Here is a 17,550-nt window from a genome sequence, read left to right on the forward strand (position 1 = left end):
TGCAAGCTTGGATTTATAAACCGATGCACGTACAGTACAAGTTTAAAACCACTTCTCATTCCTTCATATTTTGCTTCCAATGAGCCAGACTCATAATTTTTTTAAAAGTGGTGTTGAGCAATAGCTCTGAAGCCTTTTCAAGTTTTTCTTTGGAACTTGGCTGCTTTATCCTTTTAGCTCGGAAAACGCAGCTAGTTTCAGCTGGAGATATGTTTTTGTGTGCTTAACTTTCAGTCATTCAATCAACTGTATACTTGTACTCAGCTGTAAACATGGTTTTAATACTGTTTAGCTAGGCACAATAGCACTGAGTCGAAGGTGACTGATTCACCTTTGGAGTCAGCCTCAAGTGGCCATTAAAGGAACTGCAGGTTTTGGCATTTCCTTAATGCTATATTCTGGTCAACCCCAGAGATTGCTGCTGGTTTGAAGCATAAAAGTCAAACATGTTATTGTTTTTTATCCCCCGCCAAAAACACATACATTAAGTCTATTGAGCTGAAAATGAAAGAAATTCGTGGTATTCTGTCTTGGTTTAAAAATCATGTCAAGTACATACTGTAGTCTTCTCAGTGGCTGTACATGAAGCTGAGTTAGCTGAATTGCATGGTTTGCTGTTTTGTCTGATACTCCCCAACAAAGAGACACTGCCCATGAAAACACCAAGAAAACATTTCCTACTAACAGGACTAAATGACATCCCAGTCATTATGCCTCCCTTCAGTGCTGCTTGCTAAAAAGTCCCTATTAGTATAATTGCAGGCAGATACCTCTCCTCTGAGCAGGGTGACACATGCAACAGAAAAACTTGATCTGTAAAAGGCCAACATGGACAGTGTTTGTTAGACTGGTTAGATAAAAACGGGCGGCACAAGAAAATGTGGATGTGGAAGGACTTTTCTTTGTCAACACTGTCTTCAACCTTGCATAAATGCATAGTTGAAGAGGGTCATGAAAAAGAGATGAGTGTTTGATAAAGAGCAGAATCACGCTGCCTAGTCTAGTCTAGTCTAGCCACTGGCTTCTTTTTTGACATCGCTGGGGTTTAAAAATAAACCCTTCCAAACCCTCCAACCCTCCTCCATCCCCACCTCCGCATCTCTGCACTCCTTCAGAGGTCCATCCTGACGATAATTACCTCCTACTTATTGCATGTTATCGCGCGGAGCTCTCACCACTTGCAGCCACTTAAATCCACTATAGGCAGAGGCAGCGAGGTGAAGGTGTGAAAGGATGTGCGAATGTACGGGGATAGGGAGGCAGAATGGATGTGAGACAGTGAATTAGGCAGGTAAGGGCAGGTGTTAGAAAAGGCTTTAGAAAGCCAAGAAGGGACGGCGTGATAAGACCGGAAGCTTTCTTCTCAGCAGGGTGGGCAGAATGGGGATGGAGAGGGGACCGTCTGGAGGGACGAGGACACAAGAGACAGTGATTAAGTGGAGGTAGCAGAGGTTGACTCTAAGTCGTGTAACCTTGTCATCTGCAATCGAGCCCCTGGGGGCAGACATGTCTTCACTCAGGCCTAATATAATAGGCAGCCCCTGGAACCCAACCCATCCCCCCTTCATCCAGCACCCCTCCACAGCCTGAAGGGAGTTAAAAATACATCCATCTCCAAACGTCCTTGTAAAAAGGGGTTCATCATTTTTTTTCCTCCCCCCCTCATCGCCCACCCCCCTTCTAGTGCTGAAATTCTGAAAGCATAACTTGGGGGCAGAAGCAAGGTCAGCCACCAGCTTCTGTGGCAGACAGATGAGATTCAGCTTGGCCCCGGCTATAGCGACGAAGAGACGGAGAGGGCCATGCCTCATCCTCCGTCCATCTATCATCTCTGTCTCTAAATACGGTTTAAGCACTGCTTTGCGAAGGCTGAGGTCTGCATGCATTGCAGTCATTATGGTGCCATTCTACTAAGGCTTTATTGTTCTGTGTTTGGTCAGCATGCTTGGTAATTGGAGAGTTTTCCCTGTGGCTGAATCAGTGATTCAGACAGAGCTGCCCATACGGCTGAGGTTATTCGGCAGTCACGGAGGCTTAGTCACTTTGAGATCTAAATAAAATTGGAGCAGTAATGGCTCCTCCGACTGACACTAAGAGGACGCACATGCGGACAGACGAACAAACCGCTTTGCTTTCATTTCACAAATCAGTTTCTTTCATTCTGGCGAGGCCCTGTATCAAAGTCAAAGTGCATTTCAGATGGTCCTGGCTAACACGCTAATCTGCAACTTGAAGGCAGGTTTTGATGTCTCTTTTTTGCGAGTCAGAAAGAATGCAAGATGAGATCAGAGTGTGCCCGATAAGGATGCTGCTGTCCTCTGGATGCAGGTGGCTTCTGCGTCCACTCATCACACTCTCAAGAAAATACCTGGTGTAAATAATCAAATAAGAAAAACACTCAACCTTCTGATCACAATTTCAAAAGTCATGTTCACTTGAACCCCCCTCCACCCAGTGCTCGGAGGCAAAAGCTTTCAGGGGAAAGATTATCTCCCTGCTGTCCTCCTCTGTAATTCCCTCTGTAAACAGTTCTGGTGGAATAAGCTTACTCTCAGATGCTCGCTGACAGTACCTGCTGTGTAGGAGATGATTACAGAGCGCTATTGGGCTAAACAGCCCCCGGCGATGCTGAGACGGGGAACTTCATGACATCCTGTTTTTATGTTGGATTTGTGTGTGTCTGCGTGTCAGGCTGAAAAGGGAGAGAGTGAGAGAAATCAGCGCCGCTGTACTGTACTGCATGTGTGTAGGCAGCAGGGCCGCAAACCTCATCCGGCGAAGGGCATCCGCATTCAGGTACTTAATGGTCTGTGCAACTGTCACCATAGCTCATTAATGCTTTCTCTGAAGGCATCAGCGTGATTCAAGGCTGGAGAAAAAAGATTCTTTTTTCAGGAGGGGTCGGAATCAGTGACCTACATTTGCGGCCTCCTGAATCAGATGCGCTGCAGACGTTCTCCCACAGCTCGTCTCAAGTGTGTGGCTCAGGGGGATTTTAATTTCAGATTAGTCAGTATTTAAGTGCTTTTATGCTGTCATTCTGCCCTCATTATCCAAGTGAGAACTGTCACTGCCTGTAGCTAAGCTATTACTAAATGGAAAGGGAACTTTCCTGTCCGTGCCTTTTATTAGAAGGCGAACGGTTATCTGTAATTGCACAGGGAGAGCGGTCCAGGGGTGCAGCAGCGGGTGACATCGTAGATTTTTTTTGCCTGCAGTTGCACAACACATGAGCTCACTCCTAAAGATAATTAGAGGAAAAGGGTGATTTCTTTGAAATCTGCTCCCTGGTGTGTCACCACCTAAGATACCTCAGTGCCCTTCATCTCGGTGGCCCCCGTGGGGAGAGCTGTCCTCGTCTGATAACTCGTGCCGTTCGGCGGTCAGGCAGGATTGTTTAGTAACGGCTATCTGGGCTATGCTGACAAGGTGTTTAATGTTTCGTGATTAACCTCAGTCATCAGTTGGACAGGCAGAGTGGCTGCTCACTGCACTCTCTTCCCCAATTATTGCTCTTTAAGGAGAGTGAAGCAAATTTATGGCCAGTGAGAGGAGAGTAGTATCCCAACAATTACTCTGGGTGCTGGAATTAAATTGACAATTTGTAATCTTAATCGCCTTAACACTGCTACACCCAGGGAGAAGCGAAATCGGCCAGGGCGAGGTCCCGGGAAATCAATTCATGGACTATCTGTCTTTTACCTCTCTTTCTTTCCCCTATCTACTCGTTTTTCTCCAACCCTCATGCACTCACTCCATTTCACTCTCCTCTACTCTTATGGCTTTGTTTCTCATCAGTGATCCTCTCTCCTCTCTCTTCAACGCACTGACATCTTACTTGGCAGAGATTTTCATTATCTAAGGAGTGGAGCCATTTACCAGAGAATGGGCTCCAGCCATCTACTATTGCTGACTGAAAGCTTGTTTCTCTATTGGGTCTTACACTCATCCATCCCCCCTTTTTTAGCACTCTCTAGGCCCATGACAAGTCTGAAAACATGCTCACACACTGGCCCGAGTTCTTTCCCTGGTATTCACAGCTTTACTGATGAAAGCCTGTGTGCACATTCACGACCACTGTTACCTTCTAGAGCTACTTTTTAGAGCTTTATTGAAACAGTTGAGACTTTCACACTAAGACTCTCAGTTTAACCAGTAGACATATTTCATTCTCTAATTATTTTATGAGTTTTAACCTGATGGATTACCACAACTCAAAGTCAGTGCTTTGTTTTGATTGTACAGTATACATTTTAATAAATCTATGTAAATATTTAAAAGCAGGAACAAAAGACTGAAAGAAGAAGCTTTACAGGCTTGGTGATGATGCAGTGTTTTATTTCTTTTAACAATGACAACCAATTTCTCAGGATTTCGTCTAACATCAGATTATACAGATTTAGAGTTCTGTTTCTTTTCCTTTTGAGATTTTTAAACATTTGATATGTAACTATTCAGATCAACAACAAAAACAGACAATCAACATGTGATGCTAGCATCCCAAATGCATCAAGAATGTGCCTTGAATGAACTTTTCCCTAAGTAGGACACCTAGAAGGTACTTAGAGAACTAGTGTAGATGGGCACCTCAGGTTTTCAGGATTTTCCCAGTTATGCCATTTATTTGTGCTAAACTGCCACTACTTAATGTTTCTAATGGAAATTAGTTATTCATTTTTAAATGTTCCAGTATTATGAGTATATTTTAAATCCATAGAAGATGTATGAAAAGGGTAATCCATCAAATTGTAACCACTGAACCAATGAATTCTGTTTTTGGGGCCAAATGTGTCCTTTGGCTGCTATTTGACTTGGTCTAAGCCCTGTGAGACTATGCCTCAGCACAACATTTGACACTACATGATAATGTTGCTAACACCATCACAATAAATGGCGATCTTTAGTGGGTGTAAAGATCACACTGATGTGAATCGTTTTACAGTTTCTGAACGGAAATTACACGTAACTTCTAACTCATCACGCTGGCATCAGAAGTCAGAAAATCTCAGAGGCATTTACATTTAATTTAAGGAAATTGTGAATGACTATACCAATGTTCATGGCATTCTGTCCATTAAAACCTTAAATTAGTTTGCTCAAAACCATAGAATCACTGTACTTCACACCCTTTACCAAATTGGTTTTAAATTGTCATTTCAGTCCGTTCTATTAGATTATTTAAAACAGACATATTTCCCACATAGCAGACAGGTCTGGCCCGGATCTGGTGTCAAACCGGCCCTGCTGGCTGACTTCTGGCAATGTAAGTGGTATGTCATCCAGATATGGGCCAGGCCTGGCATAGATGGCGCTGTTTATGTGATGACATGCCACATATGGCCCGACTGTGGTTTGTTTTATGTGGCCCAGGCTCATAGAAAACAGGTCTGGCCCAGATCCGGCATCAAGCTGGCACTTCTGACTGACTGGTGTCATGGCAGGGTGTATGTCAACCAAATGTGGGTCAGGTCTGGCAATGATGGCACTATTTATGTTCCTATTTTTATTTTAGTTAGAAGACCCAAATGCCATGTTGCAATACTATACTGCTATGGTAGCCAACTTTCAAATGCAGGTTTGACAGGTTTGTGAATGTACACTTTATCCAAAACCTAGTGAGGGTTTACTCATGTTTAGCACTGGGTGGCTGTAGCTTATGAGTGGTTCAATCCCTGGCTCCTCCCGTCTACATCTCAAGAGTGTGAATGTGTATGAATGTAGTTAGGAAGCACTCAAGTTAGAGAAAGTGTGTGATTGGGTGACTGTGGCATGTTGTGTAGAGCACTTAATAATAATGAATAATCCATGAGAGTAGAAAAGCGCTATATAAGAATCAGTCCATTCACTGTCTGAACAGAGTTTCCTCATGTTACTTTTGCACTATCATGTTCCGGCACATGTTGCTATTCCATGGCTTGATTAAGGTACACATTAGGCTGACATCTGGGGCCAGAGCTGAAACTGTTCTGGGCCAGCAGTGTGTCTGCAACTGGCCCGTGGCTGCACACAACTTACACATGGCCCACATACCGCAAAGAATGACGGCCCTTTGGTGGCCCAAATCTGGTTTGCCAGAGGTTACACATGGGCCAGCACAGGACCACCAGTGTGTCTGCAACTGGCCTTGTGCTGGCCCATGTGTGGACCACCTCTGGCAAACCAGATCTGGGCCACCAAAGGGCCGTCATTCTTTGCGGTATGTGGGCCATGTGTAAGCACATTGTGTGGGCCAGATCCGGGCCATACCAATTTTGCTATGTGGGTTAATGCTTAACATTTAATTATTAACTCTGATTTAAGTTCCAGGTAAGAAATATTTTCTTTCAATCACTGCTGTCTTGATGTGAAAGTAAGCTAATCTGATGGGGCAATTTTAAATCTTTACATTGCTGGCAAGAAACTGTGAAACATGAAACACAAAGGTGTACCACTTTAAGAACATAATGTTTCAAGTCAGGAAACTTTATGTGTTTTGCATGCCTTTTCATGTGGTTTTGTAAAGGTCAGCGGGATGATTCTTGCTTCTTATGTATTTTTTGTTTCCCTATCTTGGCTTGATTAATGGATGTGATGGTACAGGAGAGCTCACCAAAGTCATTACGATTAGTCCTTCCTTCTATGGGGACCCTATATATTTTTGCTAAATTTATGAGCCATACAATTTTTAATAATTCGGTCTGCACAGAAATGTTTAGCCTGTCCAACAGACACTTAACAAATCAGGAGTTCATAGGTTACTTCCCTTAAAATGACAAATGCGACCCTGACATTGACCACAGTTTAGGTGAAGACCCATTAGGTGATCATTGTGTGCAAGTTTCACTACTAATAATTCTTGTGAATGACCCTTCAGTCATTTTGAATATTAACTCTTATTCTCTGGCCATCAGTTTATCACATGGCTATCATCTATATTCTTCAACACTTGTGTATGAAATTTACATCAAGTGTGAGCATGCAGCAATTTGTCATGTCAAGAAAAATGTACTCATTCCTCAGCTCACTATTTTAAGAAGAGCAAAAATCCAGCACTGCTTAAAGAGACATTACCATGACTCAGTCTTTTTCAATACCCTCAGGCCTGTGTCTAAGCAGCCTTTTATGAAGAATCAGGTTCTGAAGCAAGTCGTTCATGTAAAGCAATACTTTTTGTTAGAATTTCATTCAGATTTCAGAGAGAACTACTTCACTCACCCTGTGCTGAACCATTTTGATAATATCAGAGATATGGTGGCGGTAAAGCATTGAAAAAATAAAAGAGTTTGGTCAATGCGCAATATGGAACTCTTTAAGCTAAATAATACCGAATGAGGAAAATGTCACATCAAATTCCCGATCTGATATCTTTATTTGAAGAGTTGGGAACGAGACCTGGCTCTCTTCATAGCTTCAGTATGCTTAAAGACTCAATTCTTGGTAAGACAGGGATGCGATTACTGCTGTCAATGCTACACTGAGAATATCCAGCAAAATCTTCCAATGAAATATTTTACCAAATTATATCAACACAAATTGAAACGTTTTTTGGCAAAGATATTAGAAAACTCTCCAGCTTATCTAAATTAACAGAGAAGTTTGCACGGGGAAAAAAAATCTGTTGGTTATTAAGAAAAAAACATTTCACCGTGAATTGAAGCATTTCACTCTAATTGTGCTTTTTGATCCAGGTTTAAACACTGAACAGGATTCTAGTAATTGAGTCTTTTTAAAATACAAATTACAAAATTCGATAGCTCGTGCCAGTCAGCGGAACACATAATAATGGAGGCTTTTATGTCCGTGCGTCTTAATTACTGCAATGCTGACAAGATATTATTCTGGTTGACAAGAATGTGGCTTTGTATTAGGACTAAGGGGACAAAATACTACAAATGTTACATTCTTATGTCAGTCTTAGAGTTTTTAATAGTTCGGTTTCTTTCACTTCAGTGAATGTTCCATTAATGTGGCCATTGTGGTTCTATAGATCATGCTAATATTATTTTATGCAAAATATTTCTAGATTAAGATTTCTGTATGAAATAAACCAGAATTATCCCGCACATCTAATCATCAGATTATTTAGAATAATACTTTATGTGCAAGCGATGCATCTTAGACATTGCTTGCACGTGTTGGTTGCTCTGAAGCCCGGGTCAACATATTAAGATATTACAGATGACATTTTATAAACTGTTTTGTATCTTTGAGAAGCAGATGGAAAAGACCGGTGAACACATCCTTATTTTATTTTCTACAGGGCATTCTTCTCTACTGTGAATACCAGGCCTCTACTTTTGATGAGTCGAAGCTTCCCAGCCACAGGTTTGAGGCCATGGACCACTTTGCAAAGTGTTTCCTGATCCTGCGTCTGGAGGACAGCCAAGTAGAGGGAGGTCTCCAAACTGCTGAGGAAGACAGGAGAGGCTGGAGGGCTGTACGCGTGGACTTGGTATCTCCACCTGTGGATCGCTACGCCTTTACTCTTCTTGGCTGGAGCGGCTCCAGGGTAAGAAGGATTATAGAGAGTGAATGAAAGTTAGGTAGCTGCAGGAAGAAGGTGTGAGTAGAAAAAAATGTACTAGTAGTTATTCAGTGTCACGGTCAATTCTGACACGTGCCAAGGCCGTGTAGTAAAATGTTTCTTGAACAAAAGAACAAGACAAAGTCAAAGGAAGACCTTGTTTGCCAAACAGGGAGTTCATTTTGAAACTGGTTCTAAGGAGACATAATTAATTACTTTTAAGACCCACAGTTCTCACAGTTCTCAAACTATTGGGGGCCAAGGATCTCTTACAGGGCAGAAAAAAGGATCCCCTCATATTCACAGCAGTGCTTCACCTGATTTGAACTCATGCTGTGCAGAAGCACACTCTGAGAACTGACTGGCTTTAGCATAGAAAGTAATGGACACAATGCTTGATACACACACACACATGCACGCACGCACGCACACATACATATATATATATGCACATTTTAATCAAGCTTATTTTTTATAGATAATAGTTTTTGAGAACCCTTTGGCTATGGGCTATAGTACATCTTAGAAGTGCTTGAACCACAATTTGAAACCACAATTTGGTATCTAAGGCCAAGTGTACATGATGAAAATATGATTTCATATCAGCAAAGTCTCATATCCTAAAACCATCTTGCTAATAACAATAATGAAAAGGCATAGAAGTCCTCCAGGAATACAAAATGCATTTAGACATCGCTGTTTCCTTTTAAAGTCATATGGCTGACAAGGAAAATAGGTATTTAATTTCAGACTATCGATTCTTCCTTTCACAGCAGTTTGAGAGAGACCTGAGGAGGTTTGCTCGAATGGAGCGGCGAATGCTGTTGGACAATCACGCTTTGTATGACAAAACTAAGGTACATTTAAATTAAAACATTTCATTTTTAGCTGATAATTTTAAATTTGGGCATATTTATGATAAACGTATGATTCAACTGCATGATCAACATAAATCTAGTAGATTTTCATGAAGTGCTTTGCATTTATATTCATTCTATTAGTGATTTATATTTATTCATTCATTAAAAAAATTATTTGGTAAATAACTGTAAAAATAAGAAATTCTAACTGCACTTTACGTTTAATGTCAATAATGGGTTGGAGTAGTTAATTCACACATGTACAATATTTAGCTTCATGACTCATTTACAGTCAGCTTATTTTGCTGTTGATCCCCTGTAAGAAGGCGTCCACTTCTTCAGCAACTCATCTTTTACTTGCGATACTACAGATGTTGAGTTTTCACAGAACATTTCTGAAATGAGGGGGAAATGCACTGATTTGCGTTTTGCAGATCTTTTCAACTTTTTGCACCGACCGTTTTGAATGTGATATAATGCATGCGTCTTTTTTCTGTCACCTGCAGGTAAGTGGCATTTTACCATAAGGCAGTGTCTGTAAATCATTTATCTAAAGCATAAACAAAGAGCAGTGTCAGTATTTGTGACAGTATGTGATGTAGACATGACTGAAACCCATCCTGTGTAAGCTACAAGTCATATAATTAGAAAACAGCAGAAAGTAAGTTAGACATTTTTAGTCCTGGATATTGTCTCTTGCAAATTTCAAAAGTCTTAAATTCATTTCTGTGAAAAATTAACATTTAACTGTCCCAGAAAATAACTACCAAGTCTTGAACTCAGAAATCAAAGGTCAAGAGATTTGTGTGTCATTCCCTTGCATTTCAAAATCTTTGTAAAGAATGGTTACCATATAGGACATCGGCACAGAAATTAAAATTTCAATTGAATTATTTCTTATAATCAAGACAGCCCATAAAGAGGTGTCAGGTCTTATCACAGATAAAAGTTAAAGTCATGCAGACCACACTTGAAATACGATAGTTTTAATTGTGCATACAAGGTTTTCTAAAACAGACAGCAATTTAAATATAACACTGTCAAACAAATGAGTTCAGTCAAACGTCTCTAACCTAAGACGCATAGCATGTTACTTTGCAATGTACTGGACACCCTAAAGTGCACTATTCAATCTACCGGTTACCAACTCTTAGCATTAGTTGTATCATAACTGCTTAGTTAGCGTAACCAGTGTTGAAGGTGAAACAAATTCACGTGCAGTGTTTCTGTTCTTTGTTTTAACTCATCTCAGTTTAAATGTCTTTTTAAAAATAATAATTATGTCCTAATATTCTGCATACAAAAAATCTCGGGGTGTTTTTGACATTGCCCACAATATCCATGATGAATTGCAAATTTAATTAGAAGACAACCACAAACAGCGTGTCTGTAAGTTGTTTGCAAAGAGATGTCTCAACCAAATTAATACTACAGTGAGTAGACTTAATTATTAACCTGGAAGCCAGTGTTAAATTGTATCTTATTCTTTTCTTTTCCTTGCTTTTCTCTCACTGCAGCAGTTTGACACAGATGGCTATCCTCCCTGAGCCAGGTTCCCTCTGAGGTTTCTCTCTGTTAAAAGGAAGTTTTTTTTCAGTCCCCTTTTTTTGTTTCACAAAGCACTGTGCACAGGTTTTATGAACTGACATTAAGTATTGTCTTTAAAGAGGCAAAGGAATCAGTCTCAAATTTGCATGATTCAATTAAAACAAATAAAAAAACCCACACAAAACAAGGTTGGTTGATCTTCTAACAATGCACTAATATATAAATATAGGCCAAACTAAAGAAGGACCAAAGAACTAAAGAAGGAAAATTGTGTTTTCATTAGGGTGAAATGATTGAGACTGTGGAGACTGGGACAGGTATTCTCTGATAAAAACTCATTCAGAGAAGGGCTGCCTGATTAAAAACAAATTTGCTGTCTAAACCTGAAATCTGTATAAAGACAAAAGTAAAACATTATTTCCTTTAAGACTCGAGTAAACAACATGATAATTAAGTTGCTATAACTGTGTCATGTGCACATACAAACTAGTGTATTTTATAAAAAATATTATAAGTATTTATGTAATAGATGCCTTAGTGAAACAATCTCAAAACACTGGAAACTCTGCAGTATATATCATGTGTTGCGCGACTATTTTCCACAGCCTTTAAGTTCTGCTCTGTTACATTAAATGCCAGCATAACTAAGGAGCTTAAATATGGAGGGCTTTGTTCTAGAGATTCAAGGTGAGGACTCAGTGAAGGAGTACAGGATGGACGCAGAGCTTTGGTGCTGCAATCTCAGCCTTGAGACGACTGCCTGCAATAGTTATGCCTTGTTCTGCAAACGTCTCCTCTTAGCATTCCAGCTAAGTTAACAGTTCTAGCAATAACCATCACAGCCATATCATTACACAAAGTAAGATAAGCTTTTTTGGTATCAATTATCTACTTAGAAAATCAGTTTGCATGATTCATTTATATATGCAAACGCATATGCTCACAGGACAATTCATTACGTACGCCTTGCTAATACTGGACTGGACCCTCTTTTGCCTTAAGAGCTGCCTCAGTTCTTCATGGCATAGATTCAGCAAGTTGATGTAACTAGTTGCTGTGGTGGCCATTTGAATACAACTCATTGTCATGTTCAAGAAACCAGTTTTAGATGAATTGAACTCTGACCAGGCAGCATTGTAGCTTTAACATGATTTGAGCTTTGTGACATCAGAAAATTGGTGGACGTTGGTCATAAAGGGATGAGCCTGGCCAGCAACAGCAACAGACAGGCTGTTTCATTTAAATGACACTTAGCTGGTACTGAAGGGAACAAAATGTGCCAGGAGAAAATATTCCCCATCATTACACCACCCACCTGAGTGGTTCATACACAGCAAGATGGATCCATTCTTTCATGTTGTTTATGCCAGATTCTAAGCATACCATCTGAACATCACAGCAGAAATTGTGACTCACCAGGCAATATTTATTTGTCTTCTATTGTCCAATTTTGGTGAGCTCACTTGAACAGCAGCCTCAGTTTCCTGTTAGCTGACAGGAGTGGCACTTGTTTGAAGCACATCTACTTCAGTGCTCGGTTTGAACTTCAACAGGTGGTTTGGACTATGTCTAAGTGTACTGAGTTGCTACCATGTTTTATGGTGTACCAAATGTTTTGAGTTGGTGAAAGGTCTGGATTGCAGGCAGAATGTTCAGCACTTGGACTCTTCTACAACAGAGCCATGCTGTTGTGCCTTTTCAGATTTACAAGCTTCCATAGGAACTAATGCAGCCCCAGGAAGTGTGTTCATATATGGCTTCTTCTTTTGCATTTCTATGTGTGGATAGCACAGCAAACTGTGTTCTGTAAGTTTTGCTGAGCCTGTGCAGTGATTGCAACAACAGAACTTCCATGACATTAAAATCTTGCCTGTTTTTTAAGCTTTAATTATTAATGTTTTAAGAACTGGAAGATTGTGGGCATTCGATATTGATATTTAACCTTGTCCCTTGCACACAAAGATTTCTTCCCAATGTTTGAATCTTTCGATGACACCTTTTTTTTGCAGATTGGCGAACTTTTCTGCCTCTCCAAGATTCTTTTTATACCCCCAATCATGTTACTCACCTGCTGGCAGTTAGCCTAACTAGTTACAAAACATTCCTCTTGCTGTTGTTTTTAGCACAACTTACGTTTCAGCCTTTTGTTGTCCCAGATTCCGGGCGATGTGTTGCTGCCATCAAATTCAAAATGCTACATTTTCTCAGTTGTTTTCTGTGTTCTATTGTGAACAAAATATGGCTCTATGAAATTCACAAATCATTTCATTCTGCTTTTTTTCTTACATTTTTATATTATGCACACCAGTCAAGCTGCTTTGGAAGTGGGTTTATATATTGGCTATCATATTAACTGTAATTGTCGACACATAAAATTGAAGAAAAGGGAAATTACCTCATCGGTACCCCATAGCTTCAGCATTATTTTACCATAAGCCGAATTTGATTTATTTGCCTGTAATGGGTCTTTGCTGTGTTGTGCCCGCGTTTTTATTTCAAGGGTCTGCTGCTGTGCTGGTGTAATGAGTACTTCTTGATCCTGTTTGCTAACACCAACAAAGATGTGCTTTGTCTGAAGACTTGATGTGCTTGGGTAGAAATACATGTAATGCAATTTGTGCAATTTGTGTACACAACCATGGTTTAATCTAAACTTCCATTTGGAAGCACTTTAAAATAAAAAAGTCAAAGTGATCAAAAGTATCATCTACACAAACAGCAACACCCAAGCTTACGGAGCAGAACATTGTATTGTAATGAGACGATGTTACACTGTTGCTCACTTCACTGGTCAACGATTTTTATTTGGATGGTGATCAGTGTGGATTATAGCTGTTGTGTTGAACAGCTACAGCGAAGAAAGCTCAAAGTTGTTTACTGTAACACGAGTTTTCCTCTCTGAGCAAGAAGAAAGTTAGAACAAGAGCGAGAACAACAATTTTTAATTATAGCACTGCGCTTCGTGGGAGGTGGGCAGAGTTTGGCAGGGCTTGATGCAGCGCTGCGCTCCATCTCCATCACACACGCATAAACAAATGAACGCACTGCATATTCGAGTTCATCAGAGCAAGTTGAGTGAGCAAAAATATATCTTAATGTTTCAGTATACAAAAGCAAAAACCTTGTTAAAGTAAAGGTAATTGCATTTGGGAGCTCAGGGTTCATTTACACATTTCCAAATTAAATAAACAGCATTATGTTTCACACAGTCGTATGTAGGTGCACGGTGCAGAGGGAAAGCTTATTCACAGCATAACCTATGCAATTTAACAACCAATTAACTCTTTTCTTGCCTACAGTGGTAGATCTAATTAAAATTTGCTTAGGAACAACTTTTCTTTGTTGTAACTTTGTACCTAATTGGCTTTAGGAAGAACAGAAGAGGACAGTAGGTGTGCTTCATCTTGTAAGCTAGATGTCTCAAGTGGTGGTGGTAAAAGCGAGATGATAAGATGGGCTGTCATAATTAGTAACCTGTGACAGAATCAGACCTTCCATCGTGGCATGTGAGATATATTACAGGGTTTGTTTCACGCATGCAGAGAAGTAATTTTCCACATGTGAAAATTGGCTGTGACAACTCGTTTGATGAGATCGCAGGTAGGCAGTGGTGACAGACAGCTGGGTTATATTTACATTTTCCAGGCCAGCAGCAACAAGTGAGGGTGTTTGAATACAATCGGGATATGTGCTAAATGAAGACCAACCCTAAAATGACTTTGTGCCTTTAACCCTGTGAACCCCGTTAACCCTAATCACATGCACGTTGTATTACCAGCAGGAAATGCGCTATCGCGGCTTTATTTATTCACGCAAACCTCAGATTTACTGCCACAGCTCAGACTGAGTTACGCTCCTAAAAAAAGTACAAGTGCCTCAGCATAATCTTAAAAAAAGAGATTGACACGGCTCTTCAGCTGAAGGACTCAATTATTCAGCAGGGAAAAGTTTATAGTACTGACAAGACGACAACAAAAATTCCAGGGAACCATCAATCTTCATGACAGACGTCTTCGAAGCTCGTGTTTATCCTATCCTCGCTACTATTCATTGCATCCTGTAAGGCACCCGCGGCTCATTTCCAATGCATGGGGAGACAGGCAAGCCGTTTGAGTCGCGAGTCAAGCGGGACAAGGGTGTAAGGCGTATCAGCGGGCAGATCGACAGGGAAGACACCCTGTCACCGCAACGTCCCGTCAGCTGCTCCCCGGGGACAGAGGTCAAAGTCCCCGAGATCACTGGGTGGCAGCTTCCTGACAGATAATATACGCATCCAGCCAACTCAGATGGTGTTTATTTAAATGCAAGGGCAGAGCCAGGCTTGCTGACAGTGCAGCCATCCATGCACTGGGGTGGACAGGGGGAAATCACACACACACACACACACACACACACACTCACGCACGCACAGTAATTCTTGGAAAAACCTTGCATGCTGGTTTTTCTTTTTGGAGTTTGATTCGCTAAGATGGTACGTTAAACACAAAACAGAGGCTCAGATTCTAGAATGTGAGAAAGGTGACAAAATGCATCCACAAGGCAGCGGAAACTCATCAGCCTGCTGAGGATTTAAAAGTGTGGTGAAAACAGGCCAAACACACACTCTGTCACTGAAGCCGTGTCACCACTTGCCAGGACTGTAGTTTCAAGGTCGTCACAAAGCTTAACAGGGGAACGTCCGGGCAGAACTGTACAGCAGTGTGACCCGTTTTTCATTCCACGCTCCACTTTTCCACCATAATTAACGTAATGAAGATCAATTAACTGTCCCGTGTCTGTCCTGTTGCTGCCTTCACACAACGCTGACTGTTCCCTGTGTTCATGCCTTCGACTTGACCAGGAGAGGAAGAGCATCCTCCCCCTTGTGTTATTTTGTCCACACTCACGTTAATTGGTCCGACGTATGGCCGAGGACAGGGCGGTAATAGGGCTTTCATCTTTTTCTTGTCCCTTGTAATTGGCCAGCAGATTTGGAGAGGTTCTGCATCGCTAGTGTGACTGGTGTCAAGGAAACAGGGGAGCGATGAGGACTGATGTCTGATTAAAAGGGTAGACATCCGTGCTTAGGACCAAAGGCGGTCATTTAGAGGACTTTAATCTTGCGAGCTTCAAAGTGGCTCTCAGTGGACACAAGCTGGTCTCTGTCTTATTATGAAATGCTTAAAAAAAGATTAGAGGGTGATGCTCAAGCTAATGATCTCTTCCCAATTAAGACTAAGCTCAAGGGGAATCCTTGAGTCACTGTGGGAGAGGTCTTCACAACTGTCTCAGTCATTCAGGGTTCATATACACGACAGATGTTTCTAGGTTCAAACATTTGCCATAACAAAGTTTTATTAGACAGAAATGTTATTTTATTAGACATAACGGAACAACACATTCTTTATCTGCTTTATTGATGTAAGGTGATAGGTGTTGATAGCTGGAGCTCCTCATGGTTGAAAAAATGCCTTACATAACACAGCGGGCCAAACTACACTGGAAAGAAGGGCTGAGTAGCAACTTTCACTGCTTCTTAAAAGAAACATCGCTCTATTGAGATGTTAAGCTACATTTTCCCTTATTTTTTAATCCTCTGAACTGGCAGCTTGACAGGTTTCCAAACATTTGCCCCTCTTCGTTCCCAGACAGTCCAAGGAAATAAAGAGCCCTAAGACAGAACTAATCAGTGTTTCCATCACACAACATCTGAAGAACTGTCGAGATTATGCAGCTTTAGAGGGGGAGATGCCATTTTCACACACAGTGACAGAGTTGTCATGTTGGGGTTTTTTTTTTGTGGTTTTCTGTAACTCGTTGTGACATAAGCAGTAGAGAAGTGGAGAGAGCTTCTAAACACGCCGGTCTCCTAAATAACAAGGCATGTGTGTTGTGATCAGTTTATCATTGTTATTCCTGCTTTTATTGTGCAAAAAAAGTAAATAACAAAGACCAAAAAAAGTAATTTTGATTATTTTATTTTTTTGTGTCAGTCAACATATGACAAAGATTTCTTGGATCCAGCTTGAGAGATTTGTTTTCCAAGGCAGAGAAAGCAAGCACTTTAATCAAAGATGCCTTCATGAGGTTTCTGAAGAAGTGCTGGTAATATTTCACCATGCACTGACATAATACAGCCTTTTAAGCAGATATGGTGAACCTGCGTGTTAGCAAACAGCTTCTTATCTCCTTATCCAGTGAGCAATAGTATCATTTATTTAAAGTTTTCTGTGTGTGTGTGTGTGTGTGTGTGTGTGTGTGTGTGTCCTATATTTACCCTTACTTAGCTTTGCTTTTTCCTGGTGGAAATGGGTAGCTTTTTAATGCTTGTTAATACTTCTGGTACCTATTTGCTTCTTTGGTTTGTTTGTAATGTTTGTTCTGAAAATAGATTTGAAAAAAATATGGGCATGTCCTACAGATTAATGAATCATTGTAAAGCTTGGTAGCAGTAAATGAGACCTGTATGTGGTCGTTGCAGCCCCGTTTCAATCCCTAAATCAAACTGGGTGCTATTGTGTTAACAAATGCTGTACGACTATAAACCAGAAGGTCTTTTCTTTGGTGGTGTGTCAGTGAACTTGGATGAGCAATTCCAGGAGAAGCAAACTGAAACTCCTAAATGTAATTCAGCTATCATTACAACAGTGCAGTGGGTGT

At 40.8% G+C, this 17,550-nt stretch overlaps 1 protein-coding gene across 1 annotated transcript in view; it reads left to right on the top strand.

Annotated features, from left to right (window-relative positions):
* Window positions 1-17,550, top strand: part of dntt (deoxynucleotidyltransferase, terminal) — a 103,746-nt gene that overhangs the window by 55,985 nt on the left and 30,211 nt on the right. Inside the window, exons 9-10 of the mRNA XM_063491716.1 lie at window positions 8,240-8,488; window positions 9,277-9,360. Of these exons, the coding sequence (XP_063347786.1) occupies window positions 8,240-8,488; window positions 9,277-9,360 (333 nt within the window). The remainder of the gene's footprint in view (window positions 1-8,239; window positions 8,489-9,276; window positions 9,361-17,550) is intronic.

Source organism: Pelmatolapia mariae, linkage group LG13 (genome assembly GCF_036321145.2).
Source record: "Pelmatolapia mariae isolate MD_Pm_ZW linkage group LG13, Pm_UMD_F_2, whole genome shotgun sequence".
NCBI lineage: Eukaryota > Metazoa > Chordata > Actinopteri > Cichliformes > Cichlidae > Pelmatolapia > Pelmatolapia mariae.